The 27043-nt window shown below is 42.6% G+C and overlaps 1 protein-coding gene across 1 annotated transcript in view; it reads right to left on the reverse strand.

Annotated features, from left to right (window-relative positions):
* Positions 1 to 27043, reverse strand: part of LOC306713575 (shisa family member 6) — a gene marked incomplete at both ends in the record, with an annotated part of 54159 nt that overhangs the window by 23457 nt on the left and 3659 nt on the right. The window contains one exon of the mRNA XM_079183325.1: positions 22763 to 22864. Coding sequence (XP_079039451.1) covers positions 22763 to 22864 — 102 coding nt within the window. The remainder of the gene's footprint in view (positions 1 to 22762; positions 22865 to 27043) is intronic.

The following is a 27043-nucleotide window of genomic DNA, read 5'->3' on the forward strand; positions in this document are numbered from 1 at the left end:
ATTGGATCACAGATCGGATCAGCACAGAAAAAGGGAGCAAATATAACTTCTGCAGCCAATACTAATTGATGATCATTGATGATCCATATTGGCAGATACAGATCCCTTTGTTGTTTGATTATACAGCTCGTCCAAAAGGCTGCAGACACATTTTAGTTTTTGCCTCAACCGCTGTCAGTGTAAACCATCAAAAACTCTAAATGTTACAACACAGAAGACTGTTTCAGCTGATGATGCCAACATGACACCAAAGGTAATTAGTCTACTGTTTAATGAATGTATCCACATCTACAATGTTTTAATGACGTGTAAATGTCACATGGATTAGTTTGGACAGTCTAATGCCCCCAGCTGACTGAGGCCACAGCTTTACCAGCTGATGTCTGCCTGATATCAAAGAATCACACTAAAACCAATCCCCTAATGAACGGCCACAGGACGACATCTGATGTCAGGTTGCAAAGCAGCAACGAGCATCGAGACACGATCGTCCCCGAAATCCACCCTCACAGTTTTAACACGGCACAGATATCTGCACACCGTGTGCACATCCATCCATACATTACTTCTCCAGCTCCCCATTCAACAGCACAATCAGGCTCAGCAGGGGCTCCTGTCTCCAGTCATTACAGCCAGTTAATTCTAAACTCATTAACAACGGAGCCATAACAATAGTGCGCACAAAAGCAGAAGGTGTGGGTGGACTGCCTTCACGTCGGAGAAAAAAGAGACGACATGTTGGGTTTTTCATAATCAACTGCCAGTCATTAACTAAGATAAAGGCGTCTTTAAGCCTGCATAGGGGACAGAAGCCCACAGTTGCAATTTAATTACCATTTTGCTGGAGTTTTACAAAAGAAACATAAGTATGCAGTGTCATGACTATGGAGGATTGGCTTCATGAATAGAACTGTTTCTACAAAAGACAGAGGAGAGAGTTGAATGAAAACCCTGACATATTCATTGGAAGTTACGTTTTTTCCGTCTCCTCTGGCCTCCTGGTTGAATTAGGAATAAGAAGACAAAAGATTGGATGAATATTAACCAGTCTTCTGTGTGCTGTCGGGAAATCTTGGTGACCTTTCACGCCCTCCAGGATTTCTTTCACCGAGTACCACTTGGATTAGCTTTGGGTCATTTTTCAATTATCATAAGTCAAAAAGTGAATTCTTTTGGAGCTTGAAAAGTCTAAAACAATCTTCAGAGGCACCTCATATCCTAATGTGACAGACATGATATCCTGCATCAACAGCAGCATGCTGCACAGCCTGAAGCACAAAAGCCGACAGCAATTGACAAGGTGTGCAAAACTTGCTTCAGTCGCGAGTGAGACAAATCTGAATATTGATTGACTCCATTTAATCCACCTCGGCGCCTATTGATATGTCAATCATCTCATCAGTCTCACGAGCAGAACAGTGGCCCAAGGACACCGCTCCTTTCTGCCGTGTTTTAATTGCTGTTGGCACTGCACGCCGTGACTCGTGGTAATGAGTTAATGAAGTCATTGGGATTTACTGAGCAGCCACAGGCTGCAGACTTCCTGCAGAGAATAGTGCTCCATTCAATATGGCTTTATTAACATTTCAGAAAAGTGCCTATAGTCATGATCACAGCAATTGTGATTCATTTTGTCGCCTGCCAGATCGGACCAGGGGGGGCTAGTTGGGTCGGGTAACTTGTGATGAGGTTTATGGCATATTATTGGTATGTTAATATTTCATCATGATTGAATCCCACAGAGAAGTAGATCTCTTTCTCTTTTTGCTATTTTCTTTCTTTTTGAATTCTTTTTGCTAAACTAAGAGGGTGAACATGGTAAACATTATAGCTGCTAAACATTGTGAACAAGTAAGCATATTGATGTTATTAGCACAAAGCACAGCTGTGCCTCAGTAGCCTCATAGGGCTGCTAGCATGGCTGTAGACTCTTCTTTGACACTGATCAACCAAAAGAGATCACTACAGTCATCTAATTAATTACAAATATAAAAGACAAGTGCATATATAATCCTTCCCTTTAGTAGAATCATCTCTGATGCAGACAATTGGTTTTAGAAGTCACATAATTCATTAAATGGAGATCACCTGTGTGTAGTCTGTTGGTTGTAAATAGGGCTGTATCTAGAAATGTATCTGGAAAAAATGAATCTGGAAAAAATGGGTGATGGAAAATTCATTGGATGGATTCCAGAACATCTCTTGGAGTCCAGTTAAATGAATGGTTAAGAAATGAAAAGAGTGTGGCACCGCTGTCAATCTACAGGATTAAAACACATTGAGTGCATGAAGACTAGTGTGGGAGGACACCAAGAGACCTATGGCAACTCCAGAAAAACCATCAATCATCTCAGCAGATGCTCCACAAAAACAAATGTTGATGTGTAAGTGGCAAAGCCTTCTAGCGGCCGTCGGAATCGCGACAGGAGCAACGTGTGAGACCACTGTGACCTGTCTCCAACTGCGAGACGAAGACCTCAACACAATCGTTCCCTAACCTTAACTAAGTTGTTGTTATTGCAACCATGACGACAAAGAGACCTTCAAAATTGTTTCCCTAAATCTAACCAATTCCTTTTCAACCCAAACCTCGGCAAACCCATGCTGCATGTTGTGGGAGAACGGAGCCTTTTGGCCAGAGATAGACCCTGACAGGAGAACTTTTTATAGTTTCTCCAAACTTGGAAAAATTGTTCTTGAAATTCAGTGATCACTCACAGTTGTTGTGGATGATAGTTTAGTCCACTTTCTGTCGAGCACTCTGTTCCAAGATGAATCTGCACACTTTCAGAACATCATGACATGAAGTGCAGCGGATCCTTCCTTTGTTATGAAACTGTGTTACTTCTGATTGCTGTATTCTCTAATGAGCTGTACAACTTGAAGATTTAAATTCCATCTAACCTTGCAAAACAGTGACTCGCCCCACAGCAACGAGGGAATAAAGGTAAAAACAGGTTTTGTGGAAATGTATTCAAGTATTATATCAGATTTGATGTCAGGTAATTGGCTAAAGCATCTGCCGAGCGATCAGTATTCTGTGTGAGCGACTGAGGCAAGGCAGGCGGATATCTGACAGAGCCTTCCTCCGATCTAATTAAGTAATAACCTCGCTGAGAAAACCAGAATGAAGCAGAGAGGAAAATATATAGAAGTCATTTCCAGAGATGCTGTAGCAAATTGTTTCAAAGTGACAAATATTGCATTCGTTAGATGTACAACAACATAAATCATCATCTGAATTTGTTATGGGGTGAAGGACCCCGTTTGCCATTGGTCACTTTGCTTTGCTAAAGTGATGCATCAGCGCTTGCTGAAAGTAAGCTTGTCTGTTTTCACTCCAGCTCTGCCTCGGTGTTTTGGTCCAGCTTTAGTTTTCTCCTGAACTAGCACATCTAGGGCTCCTTGTGCACATATGTTTGGGCACCTGTTGAGATTAACAACATGCAGCATCAAGGAGAGACACTTTGGAGAAGAGGCCAGTCTGCTGATTGCAGGGTGATGGGACTGAGGACTCCTGTGGTTGGAGAGGAAACGTTCCCCACTGTGTGAAATTACATGTGCACAACCAAAACTGCAACACAAACACCTTCACATCTCCCAGATTTGAAAAGCAAACCAGGGAATCTGTCATGTTCCCCTTCATAATGCAAATCTTCAAAAGGATGGGTTAGTGGAGGAAACACATTAAACTCTCTGACAAATAGTCTTTTGATAGTGTGCAATGCAGGCATTTATTTTGTCTGCTACCATTACTCTGTTGATATCATGTGGGGAAACAAATTGAAAGATGACTGAAGTGGAAAATGACTGTTAGTAGGCCTACATTGTAATTCCGTATAAACCGGTGAAGCATTGTAATTATGCCAAGGATGAAATGTTTACCCAGGGAGACATCTTTAGAAATGTGCAACACGTACGTGTCAATGGATGAGATACAATGGGCCTTTATGGGTGTGCTTAATTATTACATTCTGCAGCTCTGGAGCCAACGTGCTCCCTCTGCCTTTGACAAAGTGTCATATTTTACATCGGCATGCGTTTCAGTCAAATGAGAGTGAGTCAGGTTGATAGATGGAGGGTCTGTAGAGATGATGCATTTCCCCTGTGATTGCTTTCATAGCCATTACTCACAGCACAGGGTGATTAGTAGGCCGGCGGCTGACACCTTTACTTGCGCTTGTGTGACGGAGCCGTCTCAAAGGAGGGTCCGGTTACCTCTGCCACAACACTGATCTTTGATTGCTGGGCTCAGTCAATGGGCCAAAATAATGGATGTGCGCATGACTGTCAATCAGTCTGCCAGGGGAAGGAGGCCATACAGACAGACAGCAGCCGGGCTATTTATGAAAGAGGCTGCAGGACTTTTGGAAATATCATTCACATTCTGTCCTCCTGGGTGTCATTGTGTTACCTGTCAAAGGCATTTTGGGAGGAATATGTCTGCACTGACCTTGACTAGCCTCTGCACGCGATGAGAGAGAGCAACAGTGACAAAGTGCTAGCTGACGTCCACTGATACCAGCCCGTGTGAGAGATTAATGCTACTGGGGCTGTCGCTTTTTTAAGAGAACAAGTTGGAGCGAATGACATTTAACACATACAATATACCGTAGAGATGGATTTGTATGCAACCCATGTAGCCTTATCCTGAACCTGTTCATTCATAGAGTGAACAGAAGCTTCTGACAGATTTGTTTTTTTTCTTTGACTGTTTTTATTCTTACTGGTTTGACGTGTGTGGGGCTCAGTGGGAAAGAGGTGATATCACTATGAGGTGGAGCCAGTGAGGATAATTTAACTCAAGCATGAAAACAAACTATCACTCCTGTTCTGATGCTGCACATCAGAACCGTTAGATGGTGAAGGGACATGATAGTGTAAAAGAGTCGTTTTTCACTGCACATCTGCTCCAACCAAATTGCATAGTCTAATTGAAATAGAACAAATTAGAGTACATTAGTGATGCCCTATTAAATGATTAGACGGAGTTACTTCAAAGAACACTTACATAATACCTGTTTTCTTTAGCTCTTTTGGCATGCAAATGTGTGGCCTATCAAACTGAAAAGATTTAATTCTCTTAAGTTAATGGGAACATAACATTTCCTCAGTTAGCATTCTTTATATAGAGTCCAAGATGGCAGCCTTGGGTTATTGCATTGGATGACATTGTTAGACAGTTTAGCCGCAACGTTCGAAAAATAGGCCGTGCCCCTGGTAGTCTGTCGAGTGACCCATCTGCATTAATCACTATCAAATTCCATTCTGTGTCACAACAATACACACTGTGGGTTTTGAGATCATTTTTTCCGAGCATTCAGCACAGCCATAGAGCCACCAGGTGCAGTCAGTAATCGCTAAAAGGCTTGAAGTCAATGAGCTGCTGGCACCGTAGATATCATCTTCTATAAACACTTTCCATCTTTTACTATATTTCCCAGAGGGCATCGTGGCAGCTGCATGGCTAATTCCTCCTGGTTTCATTTAATATGGTCATGCTTCCCTAGATTGCTGTGTCTGTCAGATAAACCACCATACTCAAGAGGAGACGGAGGAGGGAACAATGAAAAGTCAGGTGGAGTTTGGGACAAAATCTGGTCCAATTGTGTTCCAGACGACAGAACTGGACGGCATCAACTCCCTTTGCTGCTCAGGTGGGTTGGAGTGCTCGGAGGTAATTCTTGAGATAATTCAATTTAACTTCCGGCGAGCAAATATTGACTCACTCTCTTGTAAACATTTAATTTTCTCAGAGCAGCTCATTCCGGGTGATGAAAGGACCGAACACTAATTACCGAGGATTACTAATTAATGTTTTAGGCGATTAATAATGCAAAAGTCACTTTTTGCACAACCCAAGAGTATCACTTCCTCACCTCTTGGTACAAACAGAAAGCATCAGATTTCTTCTGTCCCCTGGTGTACAAAGTAGAGCTATAAGGTGAGATCAGCTGCCATGTGCCATCCTCGCCGAGGGTATGAAGACAGGCAGGATTTGTATTACTTCTCCCTGGATGGATGCAAAAGAGTTCTAAGCTGTTTAGACTGAACCTGATGCAATATTGATGGTGCTGGTCAGGCTGGCACAGACAATGCTCTGAGTAGACAGATCAATGCCACATCAAGGGAATAGAGGCAGTTTAGTGAAGGGAGCCAAATTGAAGTGGAGGAAGTGTGTGGTTTAAAATGGACAGAAATGATACACGGTGGGCTACAACATACAGCCTCGGTAGATGTACTATCAGGAGAACTCAAAGAGCCTTTACAATGACACGGAGCTGACATGACTGAAAAGTCTCCTTTACATCCACCACCAGTCCAGCTGTTTATGTGGACAACTAAGTTCTGCAACATCACAACATCTCACATCAGTGTCATGTTCCTACTGTCTCCCTGCATTGTTTACCCACAATCAGCTGACCATTATAATTAGAAGACTGAGCAAGCAAGCATGGGCTTGAGTAGTGGAGTGCTGTAGCATGGACACAGAAACAGTTCTTACACTAACACCTCGGGTGCTTTGCTGTCAGCCTTTGCGGTCCATCGCTCCCACCTGCAGGAGTCTATTCTCTCTGCTGGGTCTTTTTGTGCTTTTCCGCCATCAACTAACTCATAGAAAACACTGGCTGAATTAGTCTTTTATTTGAAGTTTCCTACTAACTGGAGTAATTCAATCTAATGGAGGACCTAAGTGCCCTTACGTGATTGGAGCTCTGTAGTGTCTGAACACCACATCATTTGGTTTAATTCTGGCTTTTGATTGGTGCATTGTTGACAGTGGTGTGATCCTGCAGCCATTTTATAGCCGAGTAAGGAAATATGTTAGAATATATAAAGCAAGATGGTGTTCTATTGCTGCATGCTACATACAGCCGTGTGTAACATATACGTCTTAAAACCCTAAGTAGGCATTTCCATAGCACCAGTTGACTAATAACTAAAAGCCGGTGTTGTTAGAGGAGACACAATGTTGACTTTTGTGGTATAGTACTGACTGGAAAAAGATCATACTGTGTACAGCCAATACAACACATGTTGGACCCACATTGTGCTAGCAATGTGTCATTAGCAATATAAACTGGTGGTTCCTTAACAATTCACAACTTGGGAAGTCCCATTGTGCTGGTGAGCCTAGCTTGCTAATGTTAGCACTGATCCCCACCGTACTTTCCCTGTATGCTATTTAAACTGTTGAGTTATTGTTGTCCACCATTAGAGACAGAGCGATGTCTAGCTAGCATTAGCTGCTTCTTCCAGCTAACGAGAACAAATGTCAAAACTGACAGCAGGGAGTCCTGTGATGTCAGCGTACACAGAGTCACGTACGGACTGCTGCAATTCTAAATACTATTTTCAATTTAATTTGTGCAATTATATACAATCAAATTTCAATACCTACATCAGGGGTGTTCAAATAAAGTTCAGTGAGGTCCAGTTAGAGACGATATGAAATTTGAATTAGCCAACAGTTGTATTAACATCTGTATGTAGTCAACAACTGACGTCAAATAAAATAAAGAAAGTTCAATTGAATAATATAATAGTTTTCAAATTGAACTGGATGAATTATAAATAATACATACTCTAATAATAAATATATGTTCTTCTCTCGCTTCAAGTTCAATGACGGCTGCATTTAATAATAAATGAAATAACATAAAGCTTTCGTAAAATGTGACTTAAAATAAAGTACTTCATTTTAGAAAAATGTATTTCACTCAATTGCCCTTAATAAACCTTTACATTCAGTTCATTCAGGTGTGAAGTGATATCAACTAAAAACAACATATTATATTTGTCTCATCTTCTAACAAGAGAAACTAGTGAGCATGGACTTTCTCTGTGGTTATTAAACCACTTGTTGCTCTATTCTCTCTGTTTCCATCGTTGGACAGTGAATCATGTGTTCTGATTCTGATCATATTGGGCTCTCGGGTTTATTTTCTGTGTCTTCATTCAGATGTGAGCGGGTACGTTTGTTCAAAAGAGTTGTGCTTTGTCTCGTAGTGTTGCTTCACATTAACGCTTTCACTAATCGTCACGGTCTCTGAACATGTGAGACATGCTGGTTTTAAACTGCCTGTGGGAAGAATGAACATTTAACAGTCTGTGACCCCTGACCTACATCATCAGTGGTCCCACAAAGTCATGGTAATGTAGGGATTGCTTTCAATGATGGAAAATGATACAGTACAGTAAAGTATACATTTCTTCTTTTTAATAATTACATTTTGACCAAATAAGTAAACAAGCAGCAGCAACGTGCATAAATGTGTGTGTGCATTAGGTAAATGTTGGTATGTAGTGTATATATATATATATATATATATATATAGAGAGAGAGAGAGAGAGAGAGAGAGAGAGAGAGAGAGAGAGAGAGAGAGAGAGAGATGTTGGTACGTAATGCAAAAGAAGTTCTATCGTAGCCTATGTTCTAATGCTCCATCTGAACACTGACCATGATATTCCAGTCCCAGTCTAGAGCTTCCCTGTTTTCCTGGGGGGTTGGAGTTGTGTTCAAAAGCAGCCAGTTCACAATATCTCCAAAGAAAAAAGGGAGCGAGAGACTGAGAGCATCTCCACACTGAATATCTTCTGTTTTACGCCGTGTATGGATGTTTTAATTCTGCCATATATGTGCCTGGGGGGAATTCTCCCTTGAGCTAGCTCTTCCTCTTTCTTCTGCTCCTCCTCGGGGATCTCTGTCCCCCTCCACCACCTCTCCTGTCATCCCAGGCATGCTAGCTGGAAGCCTTTTCACCACTGCATCCTCCCCTGGCTTCTGTCACCAACCGCTGTCTGAGTGTCTCAGCTGAGTTCCTAACTCCCCGTGGCTCCCGCTAGCTCTGCGGTGCACTGTGCCAAATGTGAGGTAATTAAGACACAGAAAACTCCTCCACTCAGTTGGGAAGAGGATTGAAAAGCTCATGTCTGTCAGAAATGGCAGCATGCTGCTAATTTTGCCTGATTTGAAAGCGCTTCAAGGGTGCGCCAATTACTATGTGCATATTCTATAGGCAGCGGCATGTGACCTGCAAGGCAGGAACATGCAATAGTCTGGGGAAAAGAAAGCTGTTTTGCATCTAGATTATGTTCCTCATCTGCCACAAACCAGTGCACTACATACAGGTTACAGTTAGATATTTACCTTCTTACTGAACATCCGATATTAAATCTAAGATACCAGCCATCACGTTGCCCACATCTGATAAGATGAAGGTTTCTCCCTGACAATACATAAAAAGTGAAATGAATAACAATGCAATTGAAAGATTTTATTTCCATTTAGATACCTTGTGCATCCCACAGACGTCCCTAACAGAGAATAGATAGGGTGGGTCACTCTGATTTATGAGCTTTCTAAAGCCCTAATAGAATGAATTAACGTAGGTCGTTTTAGTATGTTAGTGTCACACGATGAACTAAACACTATTGTTGGAATAAAATTAGACAGAAATGTTGAAAAATCTTTACGGCTATTATTGTAAAGGACCATACCAGTGTGACACATTTTAGCCCTTTAAATGCAAATTATGTATATACTTATAATACAGTACAATACATACAGTGATTGGTTTTTGGATGTCCTTCTACCTTAGGCAGCCATTGGTCTATATGCATTTATGTACAGTATTATTTTCAATAAGCAGGCTTTTAAAACTTTGTTGAGTTGTGTATTTAAATTCATTTGAAAAATCTGCATTTCAATACTGACAAATTGATGTTAGTGCTTGATGACTACATAATTGATTAATTCAGCAGTCTGGTTATACTGTCAGATAATTGATCCAGTCCTTTCTGTTTTGGTATAAATCATCATTTTCAGCCTCTTGAATTTGAACCATTGGTTTCCATTCACTTTTCTTACAATATGAATGAAAACATTCAGATTTTGTTGACCGTGTTTAAAAAAATGACTTCTATACACTTTGTAGTACATGGGCTATAACCACTGGTATGGTCCTTTAATTCTTAGCTCATGACTGAAACCTTAACACCTGAGCTCACAGAAATACCAGAGTTATGTCAGGCAAAGACTTGATTCATAATGAAGCAGTGTGAGTATCCCTGTATCATATTCCCTCCACGCCTCACTCAGCGTGGGGCTAACAGGCTGGCTCGATATATGTGAGAACACCTCCCTTTATCCGACACTCTCCTTTACCCAACCCCTCATGGCCTCTAGGGAAACTTCATTATTTATAGTTATTGAAGGGGCCTTTCAATTATAATAGCTCAGCCCCCCTGTCTATTACCCCACAGTCGGGGCGTGTAGATTGAATGCCGGTAGCCTCTATTAGCGATAATTCAAGCGACCCGCCATGGGAAAAGTTCACAGAACCTGCAGACAATGTGGAGTAATGTGTGGTGGGGGAACGGAGTCAGTGACAGCAGACAGACACGTACACATGGCTCTGATTCCTCTCTACAGCCAGCAGCTCATGGAACAGAGCTCCTCTCAGCATGTCAAGTCTCTCACGTATCAAGTCAGTTTTCAAATTGGAGCTGAATGCTAAGCTTCACAAAATGGTGGTCCCTCATTCGTGCAGGGATAATAAAAAGGTATGTTTAAAAGTTTGGTCAACCCAGTTCAGCAAATTGCATGACCCAGGACTAATTTACTGAGAATAACAAGCAAAAGATGTCCTGCAATGGTTTACCATCTGTGAATGTGAAACTAGCTCATAGTTAGCCAAAGAAACAATTGATAATGATTACTGATTATCACAATAACAGGAAACATGTATCAGCCTATACAACAAGAGCAGGGCTGCTAAACATGTGGTTAGTCTTTGTAATTGTGGGAGGTGTTTGTTGTTTTGAGTGTAGGTGGGTGTGTACTTGCTATGTATTACCCAAAGTACAGCAAAGGGTTGTGGTCACGGCATGTACTGGAAAATGCTTTCAGTAACTCTAGAGAGATTCTAAGGAAGCATTTCAAAGGTCTTAACTGAAGAGATGGAGTCATCATTCAAAGCACCACCTCTGCCCCAACAGACTCACTCTAACTACTCACATTTGGCCAAAATCATTCAAAACATAAGAAAGGCTGATGGTGCAAATAAACACGCAACCTGAAACACACGCTCCCCTTTTCCTTTTCAATTTGTCATCTGCTCAAAATAGATTTGGAGATGGATCCCAACCCGCAGCTGATACATTTTAATTTGATCCCTCCCATGCATCATTATTTGCACAATGCAACTGGCAGTCATAGCTTGTGTGCTTTGAATAGCAAGTCTACATTCAAATCCTGCATAGAATACCCCCCCTCCCCCCCATACAACAAAAGGCAATCATTCCGTTTGTTTTCCCACACAATGGTCTCTGGATAATAGTAATACGGGGATGGGGGTGGATGGAGGAATAAGAGACCAAGTTATCTGCCTTTCCCAGTATTCGTCTCTGCATCTTGGTTAAGAATAATAGATTACAGATGAGAGCGGGAGTTTGCCTTGCAGGGAGGAGGGGATTCAGCTGCTTGAGGTCAGCGCACCAGGCCTTTCTAAAGCACTTGGAACAAATACCCGTAAAACACCCTTAGCAGAACTATTTATATCGACTGTTTTGTCACTCAAAGCAACTCTGTGAAGGACATGGCTGCTGAAAACACAATGTCATGCTTTTCAATATGATAAACAGGGTGGGCCTGCTATTTATGGTGCTTCTCTTCCCCCCTGTTCTGGCCTCTATGCTTGCTATGTTGGATTCTCAGCTGATGGGGAGCGACAATGGCTGATGACCAGGATAGAGATACTATAATAAGTGTAGCCAGGACTGAGAGGCATGTTAAATAGGAAAGGCTGTTTGATTCAAAGGCTCGACACTTTCCTTCTAGCAGTGGATTAACAGCTCTCAGATCTGCACCCATGTCTCCAATCAGAAAGGGTGTTCACTGTTCAGTCATACAAAATAAGTTAAAACGAAACATTGGATTCAATTCCCAGTGCATATGATGTGAAGCAGAAGAGGAAGAACGGGGGGGGGGACCAGGGGTACATCCCAAGTCTCTTAATTGTCATTTGCTCGCTCCTCGCTTGAAGGTTGTTCTGCGCTGCCATATTGACGGCCGTCCCAAAGCTCTTATTTAGAGGAGAGAGGAGGGATCTCTGAGGAGCTAGGACGCACGAGAACCACCTTCCAGGAAGGGTTTTAAGGGCTATTAGTTTTCTGATTCACCATCTGGTTTAAATATATGTTCATTGTAGACTGAACCACGAAAGGACCACAAATAACTTTCCTAATTTATTAGAAAGATTTGTCTTTTCATGATCTGATATTTCCCTCAATAACTTTTATTATGGACACAATTAAAGTCAGAGAGAGCTGGAGAGACGAAACACTTTTTATGTATGTATATATTTATATACATAATAATAATAATTTCATTCACTCACGTGAGGCTGATCATTCCTCAGTGTTTGATGAGTTTTATCATTTAAATTGAACCTGAAATATGGAGCCTAATACATTTATTCCAGTATTCAAGAGAAATCATAATCATATTTTGGGTTGACGACGTCGCAATCTGAATTTCAAAACGTACAGACGCATTCTGAGGGTAGAAATCGATCCTGCGCTCATAAACAGGACACAGTTTGTTAAAGAGGTAACAGACTACAGAGAGAACACCTCTACAGTGATGATCACTGTGTGTCTTTATTAGTTATTAGTATTATTAGTTACTATTAAGTACAGTGATCATGTGAACAGACACAAACGTATCTAAAGTCTCTCCAGCTGTTAAAGCCGACTGACAGCTGATCCAAATGTGATCAGCTGATCCTCCGTCATCAGAAACAGACGTCGCTTCAGAGACGCTTCAGAGGAAAGGACGTCTCATGTCTCTTAAAACATATTTCCTCGTTTCCTCTCTCCTCGCATGGTTTCCTCCATGCATCCCTGGTGGGAGGGACTAAGACGCAAGGAAAGGACCCAAGTGAGGGAAACGGGGATGCAATTAAGAGACTTGAGATGTACCCCAGGACCAAAACACAATTCAGCAGCTCATGACAACCTCCTTTCATCTGCTAATGCATTCTCAAGGGAGGCAAAATGGTCCTCAAGGATGGAAATTTCGGGCAAAGTTCACAAGTTAATGGCATTAACCATGACCATGGCATTCTACGTCATCTTGTCAGTTTTGGGTGGACATGCAGAAGTGAGTATGACGGTGGGGAAGCAGGGGGCAAAGGTGTGGATTCAAAGTGTTTAAATGTTCTTTCCATCAGGGAATCGTCTCGGAGGACCTGGAGGATAGAAACAGTGTTTGTTCTCCACTCTAAAGAACGACACATTCTTTTGTAGAATGGAGTTAATGTTACACTTCTTTAATTCAACTTTAAAGGAAAGTCTTGTTAAACAACTGGAGGAGGGTTTGATATATTATACCGTTTTCATTATTCCTGAGCTTGCTAAATACACTCAAGCTGCAGTAGCAATCCATAGATGTGATGCTTCCAGATTCATCAGGCGCACAGACTCCACTTTATTTGAATACAGGACCCCGTTGATCAAAGATGATGAATAACGAATCTAAAGGAGGGAAATTAGCATGAAAAAGTCCTTGCATTCCAACTGATGCATAAAATATCTGCACTTACTTTAATGAGCAGCGATAAAAGTTGCCATGCTGTGCGATGGGCAGCATCTTGATTGATGCTGCACATTAAGAGTATGCTTCCGTGCCCAAGCAAACATCACAGCAGCATTGTCAAGCTATTGTCCCCGACGTCCTGCCTGCTAGGACTTTCTATCTCTTCTCTGCCATTTTACCTGCTCTCAGAATCCCTTCTCTTGTTTTACTCTCTCACTTTTTACCTCTCAGATATTCTGTCTGCGCTACATTTCTTGCATATTCCCCGTCTCCTGTCTCTCTCTGAGATAAAAGCCCTCCTGCTCTTCCCTCCAGCATACCTCGCTGCCAGACAAATAGCTCCACTTGTTTCAAAGTGGCCACAACAGAAGGACAATGATAGGAGAGCTGTCTCCCAACTGTCACTTCCTCTGTCTGCCGCACATCGCACATCACTGTAATTGACTGCAGTGAATCTGGAGGTGCTATTGTTCCTCAGGATACCCAAGAGTCTTGTCAGGAATTATAGGGTAGCTTGTCATTCACTGACCTCAACATATTTGAGTTCTGATGGTATTTTGAGAAATGCTACGAGGCGTTTGTCGCATGTGTTCATTTCTCAATACCCAGACATAGTCACACATTCAGGATCTCTACTGGGTTGTTTGAATGACAGTGAAGAATAATGCTATTAACTGTCAGTCACTCTCTACCAATTTCTTTTCTACTCCTCTCTGCTCAAGAGTCAATGATAAAATAGGCATGTTACCCTGTTAATCGAACTCATCAGACAGTTGTTCAGACTCTGCTCCTTTCCTCTTCCACATACAGAAGCACACTTCATCACCTCTGTCCCTGTCATGGCACAGCCTGCATATTCAGTAGAGAAAGCTCCAGCAGCAGGGCGTGGGGTAGAGATGTCCGGCCATCTCTCCATATTGTGTACCAGAGAAATCTGTCTTGATCTGTCTTTTCGCTAATGAGTGCCCCGTTCCGTCCCTGCTCTCTCCAGGACCTTATTAACACTTCCTTATTGGTTATTCCACAGAGTGATTGGCCAGCAGGTCAGCCGTGCCACCTCCCCCTAAACCTCACCATCAATTTGTATTGAGCAAGTACACTTGTCAGATAGGAGCGAGCTGCCAATCAAAAACAGCCAGCGAGCGAAAAGTGAGCAGCCTGGCCAGATTTGTAGCCACTAAATCTGATTTGGGGGCACAGATTGCTCCCTGAAGTGGGACCTGGTGTCAAAGTGTTTAGAGAGGAAGTTCTGTCAGTGAGGGAAGAGAAGAACTCTTTGTTAGGAGAACAAACTGTGATTTAAATGTAACTTATTTCCCAACTCTTCTTATCATCACAGACCAATGCCAATATCTTTTAAGATAGAGGATTCTATAATCTTATGGGAGACTTCTGATGGACTTCTATGACGTGTACGGTGTTCGGCGGAGGCTACTTTTCAGCAGCCTTGCTAGCTTGACTACTTGTTCTTTAAAAAAGAAGCATACAACGCAACTCATCCTGAAATGTCAAATTCAGCAACTATTTGTGCAAGAAAGGGGAAATATTGTAATATGTGTTTGTTTTTCCTAGATTTAGGTTTTGCATACAAATCAATGCCCTTCTCTTTAATATAATCAAATGTAATCTTCACTTTTCATTTGCAAATGTTGTGTTGTCATTATGAGAGAAACAAAGACTGCTGAATGTGAAATATCACCCTTCATGGATAGTTACGCTAACATAACCTCTACTTGTTCGGATTTTAAAAGCCTATTGATTCCTACAGTGCATAATGTTTTAATCTTCAAACAAGCCGCCATCGCTGTGGTGGTGTGTCGATTGTAAATAAAGGACTTTAGTTTTCACCACTTACATGATGAAAACATAATTACTGAAAAAAATGACAATCCATAATACTCAGCCCAGTTTTAATAGATGTCTTTTCACCTGCCTGTGCTGATATCAACTCCTCTAACAGTAACTTGTTTCACTTTAATTTATCTTCATTGAATCCTTTGGTTCTGTCTTCTCTCTGTGTTTCCTGGCTAAAATAGATCTTTTACGTGTGTTAGTGTGTTTCATTAAATGATCTGTATACAATATGCAATCATAAGGCAGCAAGTAATGTTCACATTCAGACTGTGGAGGTCGGACAACATTGTGTGTCATCAGCAGTTACCAGTGGCGGGCCGTGCATTTTATACCTGGGCCTTCACTGCTGAAATACCACCTTATAACCTCATGATGGCGCCACAGCTAGTGTTATTATTCGTTTCTTGGGCTGTAACTATATACGTATTCGCATTAAACCGTTTGGTACGAGGCTGACAAATGTTACGTTTGAGTAATACTAGTACACTTGGAAAATGCAGAAGCTTAAATTGTAGGAAATATAATGTTTTCTGCGCTCACTAGGAGACAATGGTCTGTGTGACCTCTGAACAAAAACAGCTGATGCTCTGCAAGTGTCCCGGGAGGCTAGGCTACCTAGCTTAACGGAAAAACAACAGCAGCAACACGCATTCTGCTACACACTCAAGGGCCATTCAGATATTAGATGTAAAAAAACGAACCAGTTGATTTACCAAATGCTGATCACATCCTCCTTTCTTTGTTGACAAAGAGTTTAATCCCACGGTTAAATCCCAACTCACAAATCCATTTCACCTCCTTCAGCCATTGAGTGTTAAAAAACAAAACTTTTGTATTATAATTATAATCCACATCAAGCAAAATGAAAAAAATATCATAATTTTCTCTTACTACTCCGACTAAGCCTCTGATTAAGTTTCGTTTCACAATAGTCACGTGCTCGCCCACTGACCAATCACAGCACACGCTGCACCTCACTGCAGAGCTGCTCCTGAAAACTGAGCTGCACGTAATGCTGACGTAGTTGTAGGCCAGCTAGCCGCTCTGGCGCATCAAAGAATCTCAAACTAAAGATCTGATTGGTTGAAGACTATGACAATCAACAATATCGTCCCCATTCACTTAAACTGCACATGGAGGCACTGGTGAGTCTGCAGGCCTGTCTCTCTTCTACCTAGAGACACAGAGGTGAAATCTGATTGGATAAAAGCTCTACTTAAAACAAGCTGCACTGGAAGCAGAGCAACTGAGGAAGACAGTAGCTGTGCAATGACAAAATAAGATAATGGGAAAAATATTTTTATAAATTATAATACATGTAGTGTATTTAAGAAAAATTATAAAATCATAAAATAGCTATAACTTTGTGATTCTGTTTAGGCCAGCAGAGAAGGCCTTGCAGACCCTGACGGTCCGCCACTGGCAGTTACACACTAGTGTCTTATAGACTGAACTTCCACAATCAGCCAGGTTCCAGTACTCCAGTGTCTGCTCGAGGGGTATGACTGACCATGATCAGGTCAGGTGCGGGTTTCTCACTACAAGCAACCCCTTGCACATTACACAAAGTGCTTTTTTCCATTGTTCTTATAACAGTATAGATTAATGCAGCCTTATCGTAATAATCTTAAAGACTTTTGTTTATATAAATGTCTGTTAAGTCATATAAACATGAGGTAACCAAACCTACTGAAGAAAGTACTTTATCTTCATTTATGTTTACAGTAATATGAACTTGGTGTCTGTGGCAACGTTCCCAGTAAAAATGTTTTATTAAGTTACTGCTAATGCAAACCCAACACACCTTACTGCTGCAGCTTTACAACTACTCAGACACCAGTTGGCTTTATTATATCAAGTAGTCACAGGAAAGGCAATGTGTTTGTCAGTGGGCTTGACACTGACCGCTATGCGTCTTAAAAACAAGACAACGGTCATTCTGGTAATTCTGTGACAGCAGGTAAGTATGAAAAATGTCAGGGAGTAACAGAAGCAGTCATAGAGAGCTGCTAGAAGAAGAGCTGCAGGTGACGGTTGTAGAGAAGGTAACCAACTACTTTCATTGTCAACCGCTTGTGCTTTCAGTGCATGTTAGTGCATGTGAGCGTGCCCCACTGGTTAGCTAACAACCGCCACTCTGCACTGCTCTCATACAGCGGTTACAGCGGTTAACGCCACTGGCTCGTTGTCCACATGTTGAGAGGCAATCCAAATACTCCCAGTCTGGGTTAATGCAGCTGAACTCGGCATTATGTTGCTATAGTTAATTGGCACTAGCGGTAGCTCAGCAACCTCCATCTGCCAAATGACTCATGCAGCTGTCCTTCGACACTCTTCTGTATAGTTATATTATATAGTATACATTAATAATTTTGAGAGAACTTATTATCATGTATACTGTAGTTTTATTTCATAGATATTTGTCAGTATGAAGTCGAGGGTAAAAGGCTTTGCAAGTCTCAATAATGCAGCTAAAACCTGGCACGTTCTCACACAGTCCTGGACAAATGCACAAACCATCATTGAGTCAATAGCAGCTGACAAAGTGAACAGAATGTTGAAGTGAGTGACTGGTACACATTTGATTTGCTGGAAAATGTGAGTTCTGCATGAGAGATTTCATTTTCTATCTCTGGTTTGATGAGGCGTAGGAGCTTCTGGTGGTCTCCGTATGAATCAGCTCCTGTCTGGGCTTGTTTTTCCTTGTGTACCTTAAACAACACCAAAGGTTTTCACGGGAGGATGTTTTCATCTCCTGCCTCATCAGCCTGGAGTGTTGATTACACGGGCTGGAAATGATGATACTGCCTGTGGGCTTGTTGTTCAGCGGCATCTGATTCATTCAGAGAAACAGGAGATGACTGTTTCACAATCAGAGGGAAGTACTGAGACGCAGAGAGGAGCTTTTTATACCCTGTCATCAAGTTCTTCACAAAAGGTAAACAGAAAGGACAAATTAGAGGCAAACAGCTGTTAGCAGGCAACAGCAGAACCGAATGATCGGTGTGTGCTTTGTTAGATCCCTTCTCCTGATAGTCCCGATGGCCTCTTAGTACTGCACTGTTGTACAGTAAACTTGCTACATAAGGAGCACACCAATTAGTGGCTCTTGCACTCTTTAATGTGCTGAAATTGCACAGTAAATAAAAGTTCTCTGAGAACACTAATTCTGCTGCTACATCACCATATATCCACCATTCCAGACACATCATATCCATAAAAACAATAATTGCCTGCCATGAAAACCAATTTGACTTTCTGCACAGAGCAGAATTAAAAGTTGGGCTTAGCAAGGTAATGAAGTACGGCACACGCTAAGTCAAGGAAGGAGGCTTTGTCTGAAGTAATCACTTCTCCGGATGCTGCGGCTTGGCTGCGTTTCATATCAACAAGACTGACATATGGAAAAATAATTAAAATGGACACATTCAACCAATAACAGCTGGCAAGCTGCATCTTAATACACGATTGAATTTGCATGCTGGCTGTCAATCCACTCTCCTGTCTGAGGAAGAACATTCCAATCAACCAAGGTGTTAGAGTTGTAATCCAGCTACATCAACGGCAGGAATTCTCAATCCGAACCGCCACAGAACTATGTGTGACAATGTGACAGTGATTTACTGAGCACAGTTCTGCTCCTGACAGTGAATAGAAAAGTCCACCGCAGTTCTTCTGTGACAGGAGCGATTACTGTAAGCCTGTGATTGGGCTTCAGTGGACGAAGGCTACAGGCCGTGGCGTGGTGCAGCAATGCATCACCAAAGTTGCTCCGGCTCCCTCTTGATTATCTTCCACACAACTTTTATACAATCACTGGCAACTCTGCAGCTTAAAAACGGAGTTCTGCAGTTTTTACGCCCAAGGCAGTATAACAGTGCAGTCCCATCTGACAGCAGCACACACACACATACACACACACACACACACACACACACACACACACACAACAGATCAGTGAGCATCCTCATTAGTTTGGCTCAGTTTGACAGAAACCTCAACCTTACTGCCTCCTGATTTTGGACAAGAAGACAACAGAGTGCACAGGAACACAGGAATGTGTGAGGGGTGCATGGATCTGGACAGATGGCTGAGGGGACAGGAGCAAGGTACGCAGCTGTGCATGCTGAATAAAGTTTAGCATTACTAAAAGATTGTCACGCTGGGAAAAAAAAAATCAAGGCTGGAGTTAAAACATTTGGAGGAATAATAAAAATAAAACGTAATTTACAAACAACAGTGACCCCATGTGTTTGAGCCATTAAATCTCCCCTTCAAAATGAAACACTCACATCCAAATACCAAATGAAAACCACCTCTGCAGCAAGGATTTCGAGATGTTCATCACTGGATGGACAAACCTGGGACATCGAGTAAAGGGAAACCCTTCACCCACCCTCACGCTGCACCCGACTCTTTACAGCAGCAGAAGAGTCATGTGAAAAATGAAATCTTCTTGCACAAAAAGCTTGTCTGTGCTGGAGGACTGGTTCTCCCTCACGTTAATGGTCTTGGTCTCCATCCATAGAACATTGCACATAGTGATGATTTATTCAGAATGACTTGTTCTTGATGAGTTGCGTTTTCACATGTGCTCTTATATTTGACATGTGTCATGTGAGCCTATTCAACATATCTATGATTGTATCTCATGTGAAATCCTACAGTGCTGTGTCCTGATTCCTCACTCATATAATTACAAAGCGTTCACTGTCTTCTACACACATGCTGTAGTTTTAGAAGAGAGACAGATGATCACAGTCCCTTCAACGTGATTTCAGAATGAAAGGTTTTACAATGATTTCTTACCTTTTGGTCCAACATGATTGAACTACACACTATACCAGTTATTCTTTATAGAAGACTATAGTATGTACATGTTATACTTTGCTTAGATTATATTTCTTGCAATGAAAGATTGTAGATAGGTCTTCTTCCTGAACTTTACTACTTTGTATGTTGCATTGTGGGATAATTTGAGTGCACTAGAGTGGACAACAAGTCTTACTATTCTTATTTAGACAGCACTGCTCCATTGCTCTTGGTGACATTGCATTTCCTATAGCTGCTTCACAATAAAGCTTAGTTTTGTCACTTTTCCAGTGTGAACACACACCGTGTTCACAATCAGGATGCAGTATGACAGGATGCAGATTAAAACTCTGTCTCTGTGTAACCTGGAGATGTTCACGACAAGTTCATGACCCTCCTCTAAAGGTCGCTGAAAGGCATTTTGGAAAATGTAGGACACTACTAACTAAAGAACAAGTATGCAGGGGAAGCTGAGGGCAAGGTTAGTTTACCGAAAGATACAGACAACAAACTCGTGTACTGCAGTACGAGCAGATCTCATTTAGAGTTCAGGACAGGGTTGTTTTGTACCCGCCACACAGATGTGAAGCATCCAGCTGCTCTGACGCTATGCAACAATTGACCTCACCTGTTCTCCCCAAGGGCTGCACTGCAACACACACACACACACACACACACACACACACACACACACACACACACACACACACACACACACACACACACACACACAGCTTGCCATATAATTAACAACCAAATACACTTTCCGCCTGTATAATCAAGCACCGTGAGAGACGGCATGCGGACCCAGGCCGGAGGACTACATCCTGACTTCTAAACCTTGTTCTGTCAGTTTGGCAAAAAAACAGACAAAAGAAGAGAGAAGGCAACATCTGTCTCCAGATTCATGTGGAAAGCGACTGTTTTCACTCTTGTTTTCCAGCATCGGTACTCTCTGCCAGAGCAAACACAGCTGTGCAAACCTCTTCAAAAATAATGAGGCTCGGTATGATTTTTATTCCACTGGACTGTTTACTTGCTGTTAACCTTAACGTGACTCCATTTCATCACTGCCAGTTCACATCAGCGCAGGTTCACCGTGCTGCACCTTAAAATACATCCGCAGATTTCAAATAAATTCATAAATCATTAAACTGGAAACATAGATGACAGTGTGTTGTCAAAAACATTGAATTTACTGTAGGCAGAAGCAAGTTATATCCTCCAATTAATCAGTTAGAGAAGTGCAATGCAATGAAAGTGAAGCCATTCTGCTTGTGTGCACATGAAGAGTGCTTGTGAAGAGACTGAGAGAGAGCGGGGGAGGCTTGGTTAAACTGTTCGTTTCCCTCCACAGCCCTGAAGTGATTGTACACTTGTGAAAAGCTAAAGATAATACCAAGCAGCAACAATACCCAAACCAAACTTCAGACCAGGGCTTCATTGATTTTCAGATACCTGCCTCTGGGCACAAGGCAGACGAACAGAGACGTTGGAAAGAAGAACACTGTTAAGGAAGTGAGGCCCTGGCACATGCTTTACATACTTTTTTTTTTGCAAGAAATCTTAGCATCAGCAGATTTTTCCAAGATCTCAATCTGTCACGTTTGATTTGTTTTGCAGCAGAGGAATTAAAGGCTACCCGCTGCAAGAAAACACAGATCCCACTGCAGATGCTGAACACCAAACCAAACCCCAAGCTGTTGGTGAGACAAGTGTATCGCCGGAGATGCTGTTATGATCTTTGTGCAGAGGGGAAATCTATTTTAAAGAATCTGCATTCATAAAACCTAATCATTCTTTCTTTCCTCTGGTCGGGATTGTGGGGTAGCGGTAAGGGGGGGGGGGGGGGGGGGCTGCAAATTACATTTAAATCAACTAGATTTTACTGAAGCAGTCAGCCACCATGAAACATTACAAGCGTTCTCAATCTGGCACACACACATTCAATTAAACTTTCGAAAGCAGTATCAGGTAAAGGAGTTCACCTCGCAACCCCCGCGTGGTGACACACACACACACACACACACACACACACACACACACACACTTTGATTTGTGGAGCCAAACTGGATGGGAATAAATCACAAGAGCTCAGCCAACATGGCTGCATACTGATCAGTGTATTACCCATGGGAAAACTCTGCCCCCTGACTAATGGCTGCATGTGTGTGTGTGTGTGTGTGTGTGTGTGTGTTTGTGTGTGCGAGTGTGGAGTCACCTTCTCCCATCAGCAGCAGTAATTGTGTGTTTGCTTGTATTTAATTGCAAAACGCAGAGGCAGGAGATCATTTGAATTCTTTGGGAATTAACATATTAGAACACATTTCACCTCTGTCGGTGTCTTGTTGTTGATCACCGGTGTTGCAAGCGGAACAGTATGTTGGTCGCTTTAGCGTTCAGCAGGTATATGGCACAGTGTTCGTAGATAAGTGGAGTTAATTCAATCTCCTGGGCGAGAAAGGAGAGAAAGGACAAGAAGAAAAGGTACTTCACCTTTCTGATGGCCTCGACCCAGTGTCACGAAGCCAGAGGAGATGAAGTTGTGAAGGTCAGCGCCTCCACTGCTGCGGATGCTCTCCTTCCCATAGTGGAGACCTGCTCTCACACACACACACACACACACACACACACACACACACACACACAGGCATGCAGGGCAACCACATACACATGGGATTCGATCAGTCAGGCAGACATATGCACACAGTATGAGTATGATTATTATTATCATTAGCAACATTAGCAGAAGCTGAATCTGTGGTTCTCAAAGTGGGGGAGTCACAAGATAAATGTGAGGGGTCACAAGCAACAGAAACATTGATGCTGTTTTTTCATAAATGTCATGTTGCACTGTTCAGATTATTATTATTATTATTCATCAATAATATTTATTTCATTTAACCTTTGTTAAACAACGGGTAACAGACAAGACTGATAACAGAAACATATCATTAAATCATTACGTTCACATTTCTAAACCGATCTTGTAAATGTTTCCATCCTGAAAACAGCCCGAGAGCTCCACAAAACCATCACAGTGACTAAGATTCATTTGACACAATAACCTCTGGAGCCAGAGAGACGAACCCCATCACAGGACTCAAGACTCTTAATTCTCATGTCCTCTCTGCTCGGAGATAAGCGGCTGCATGTGTGTTGGTTCCCTTCAGAAATGGAGGCATGCTTGAACTTAAACAACATGGAGGAGAAGCTGCGTGTCTCGGTCTACAGCCTTTATCAACGGACAACGCAAAGCATCAAAGCTCAACAACTAATTGGTTGTTTGACAGCAAATGTATCAGCCAGTATTTTGACTGTTCCAGCTGTAATCACAGAAATTCACCTTTAAAGGTGTTCTCGGTGGCTCAGTCAGTTCTGTTTCATGGTGTCACAGAAAGCTTTCCCCTCAGGCACAGATAAGAGGGACAATGGTGGCAAAGTGAACCATACAAGCAAACACTGTGCAACGGTCCTCAGAAAAAAAAAAGCAATATGTTTCAGCCACCCACATACCAATGCACTCTGAACTCAATCACACCTCTCCCTGCTCCGCTGTCACGGCTGCAGATAGAGGATCTGCTGGGGTTATTTTCCCATTCCATCATTCCAGCGATTCTGTGTGTGACACGCGCTATTGTTGTCTTCCTCTGTCAACTCTGTCATTGGGAGGCCACTCCACGACCCACTGCAACAACCCTAGAATGTAAGAGACCCTTCAAAAGCAATCCCCTCCTTTCCTGCTGCTCCGGTTCCCAGCTCATTAATGTGAGGGAGCATGAAGAGCCTGCAGGGGGAAGGCTACGCATTATGAATTTATCGTCCTTGATACAAAGAAAATCGTGACTGTCACCTCAACGATGTGCCGTGGAAATGAACAGGCGCCGCCTTCGGATTCATACGGTAATACTTTTTTAATCAGACTTCTTCACTGGACACCTACACCTCTGAATTACCTCTGAGAGAGATGAATAAAAGATAATTATGTGATGAACTGAGCTGGATGTGGTACTGTGTGACTGGCGTCGGGAGGTCACCCGACTCCAATGTCGATTCAGCGTTAAAGCAGCCAGGCAGAGGTCGTTTACATGATATACTAAGTTTAGAGCATTAGATGCCGATCAGCTGGAGTGGACATGGAGCTGTGTTCATCTTGTGGATAAAGTCATTCAGCTCGCCATTACATATCTTCTTATCTTCATCTTCCTCTCAGGCGGAGATACACACTGGAGCTTTTTAAATGCCATCTTGGCAAATGCATGCCGCTTTTCTTTTAACCCCGCCTCTGCCCTCTCATGAAGCTAATGGTGCAGTGCAATAAGTCCGGATCCACACCGGCCCATAATTAACTGGTACTGCTGATGGATCCCTGCCTCCACACCTGAAACCTCTTCACACACACACACACACACACACACACACACACACACACACACACACACACTCAGGGGCCGAAGGTCCAGCTGTATAATAAGGGGCAATAATGAGATCTAGGGCAGGAGACAATTAGGAGGGGTCTCTCAGATGCTGAGGTTTAACACAGGTGACCTCAGGAGGGAGCGTGTATTAAGCATGTTGATGCAGTCAGACAGATGTTGTTTTAACATGTGGGTGATGATTATCTGGCCAATGGGGAGCCAGCGGGGTCATAGTGGGTATGTTATACCTGCACACTTTAACAATTAATAGGAGGGAAATTATAGGCAGAAGAGGGAGGTGTGTGTGTGTGTGTGTGTGTGTGTGTGTGTGTGTGTGTGTGTGTGTGTGTGTGTGTGTGTGTGTGTGTGTGTGTGTGTGTGTGTGTGTGTGTTTGTTTGTGTTGGGGCAGGAGGGCTCACTGAATATGATTTAAAATTGCCTTTTGGCGAAATATTTTAGTATTAAATCACTTTTTTGTTCTTTAGGCAAAACTTGTTTGGGCAACTCACTTCTCACACACACACACACACACACACACACACACACACAGACACACACAGACACACAAAGATTCATGCTTTCAAATATCTGAAGGTCATGTCAAAGCTGTAAATGTTATTCTATCATCACGACCTCTAATTGTCCACAGCAGCTGACCTTTAAGCACAGAGGCCACTCATCTCAAACCCTGTATTGGAGCTCAGATACTCTGCCTGAGCTCACACTCCAACATCGTCACGCTTCTTATTCTGCCTGGTCTCATTTTTCTGGTACAGTAAACACAGACCCATAACTAGTTGTATACTTTGCCTGTTCTTTAGTTTTTTGCAGAAGTGCTGTATGGGAGTAATTGTTTTTCTTTGCTTCCTGTTGAGTAAACTGAGACAAAGAAAATACAGCTCCTCTCTTCACCACCTGAAAACTATATCTCATCATTCTGCGCATTAAGAGGAAACCAAGCAACACTTTTCAAAAATCAAAAAGAAAAGGCAAATCTATATGTTTGTGGTGTGCGGTAAATAAATCAACTTCATCTGAAGACAGCTGTGGGCCAAACTGCATTACTCAGAGAAGCGGTTATTGTTTGCTTTAACCGAAGGCGAAGTCCTGTGAAGGTATCTGCTCCTCCCTTTCAAGGTCTGCTCCTCGTGGTGGCCGTGGGGCGCTCTGTGTTTACACCCCGACCTAAAGCAGGATCTGAGCCCACAACAATGCAGAGCGCTTGGGAATAAAAATAGCAGCATTTGCGCTGGTATCATATTATGCTGTCTGTACTGTTTGGCTTTAGGCTCTGTTTTTTTAAAAAGGAATGTGTTGTTCTAAAAATGCAGGGAAGTTTTGCAATGCACCAAGGGTACCATGTCACCACACAAGGCCTGCAAAGGGGAAAAACATAAATTAGCCTTTGTTAGCATGTCTTTTTTGAATTGAGCCAAAACAAAGCTCTGAGCATGAACCAAAGGACTTTGGTGAGGAAGTGATTACTGCTGAGAGCAAGTGGACATCATTGCATGTTGAGGAACAAAGGAGAAATGGATGTTATTCCCACTCTTGGCAGAAGTTGATAGGATCCTCTTGGGCCCTTTGGCCACTTGCTTTATGTGGCCTCTCCACCTGATTTAAAAGTGTGTGAAAAAAGCCTCGAGATGTGAAGTGCATTCTTAGCAGTGATGACTCCAGCCGAGGACCCTCTCCTGAAGACGCCTGCCTTCTTACTCTGTGACAAATGCCCATTTAGGCGCACATGAATATGCATTTTCTATGAGAGCGTGTGCGCTCCCTCTCCACAGCACCTTGGAGCCTGTTAAGGCATCGAGCGGAGCTCCCAATTTATACACACACATTAACCATGCTTTGGCCTGGGCTGTCACCGCCTCTCATGTCCAACCCTGTCAGGACTGCTGTGGTCCTCTGATGAAGGGGGGCTTGGCTGTGGTACACTGAAGTGAGCCGGCCTGAGTTCTGTTCTTGTTGCAATGATTGTGTGCACGCAGGCAAAGTAGTCTCAGCCGAGACAGATTGACAGATAAAGTGATGCTCGTCCTTTAATGGATAGAAATGCCTGCAAGGTCGCTGTGAAGGCAGCCTGCCACATGTCGCTGCGTAGAAGCCGTGTCCCCTGCATGGCCGGCTAGTGACCGGTAGGAATCGTCTGATGCAGCAAATGAGTTCGGGGGACACAAAGTGACTGAAGGTAGAATGTGGTCACAACAAACACTGAGCTGTAGGAAAATGTTCCCAGCAAGTATATGATGGACGGCGATGTGGCAGAAAGAGGCCAACTTTACATGACACACACAAGAGTCTGCAGACCCGAACAGAGCTGAAAGTACGCACAATCGATTATTTAGAGAACAA

The sequence above is a fragment of the Pholis gunnellus genome (assembly GCF_910591455.1).
Source record: "Pholis gunnellus genome assembly, chromosome: 21".
Lineage (NCBI taxonomy): Eukaryota > Metazoa > Chordata > Actinopteri > Perciformes > Pholidae > Pholis > Pholis gunnellus.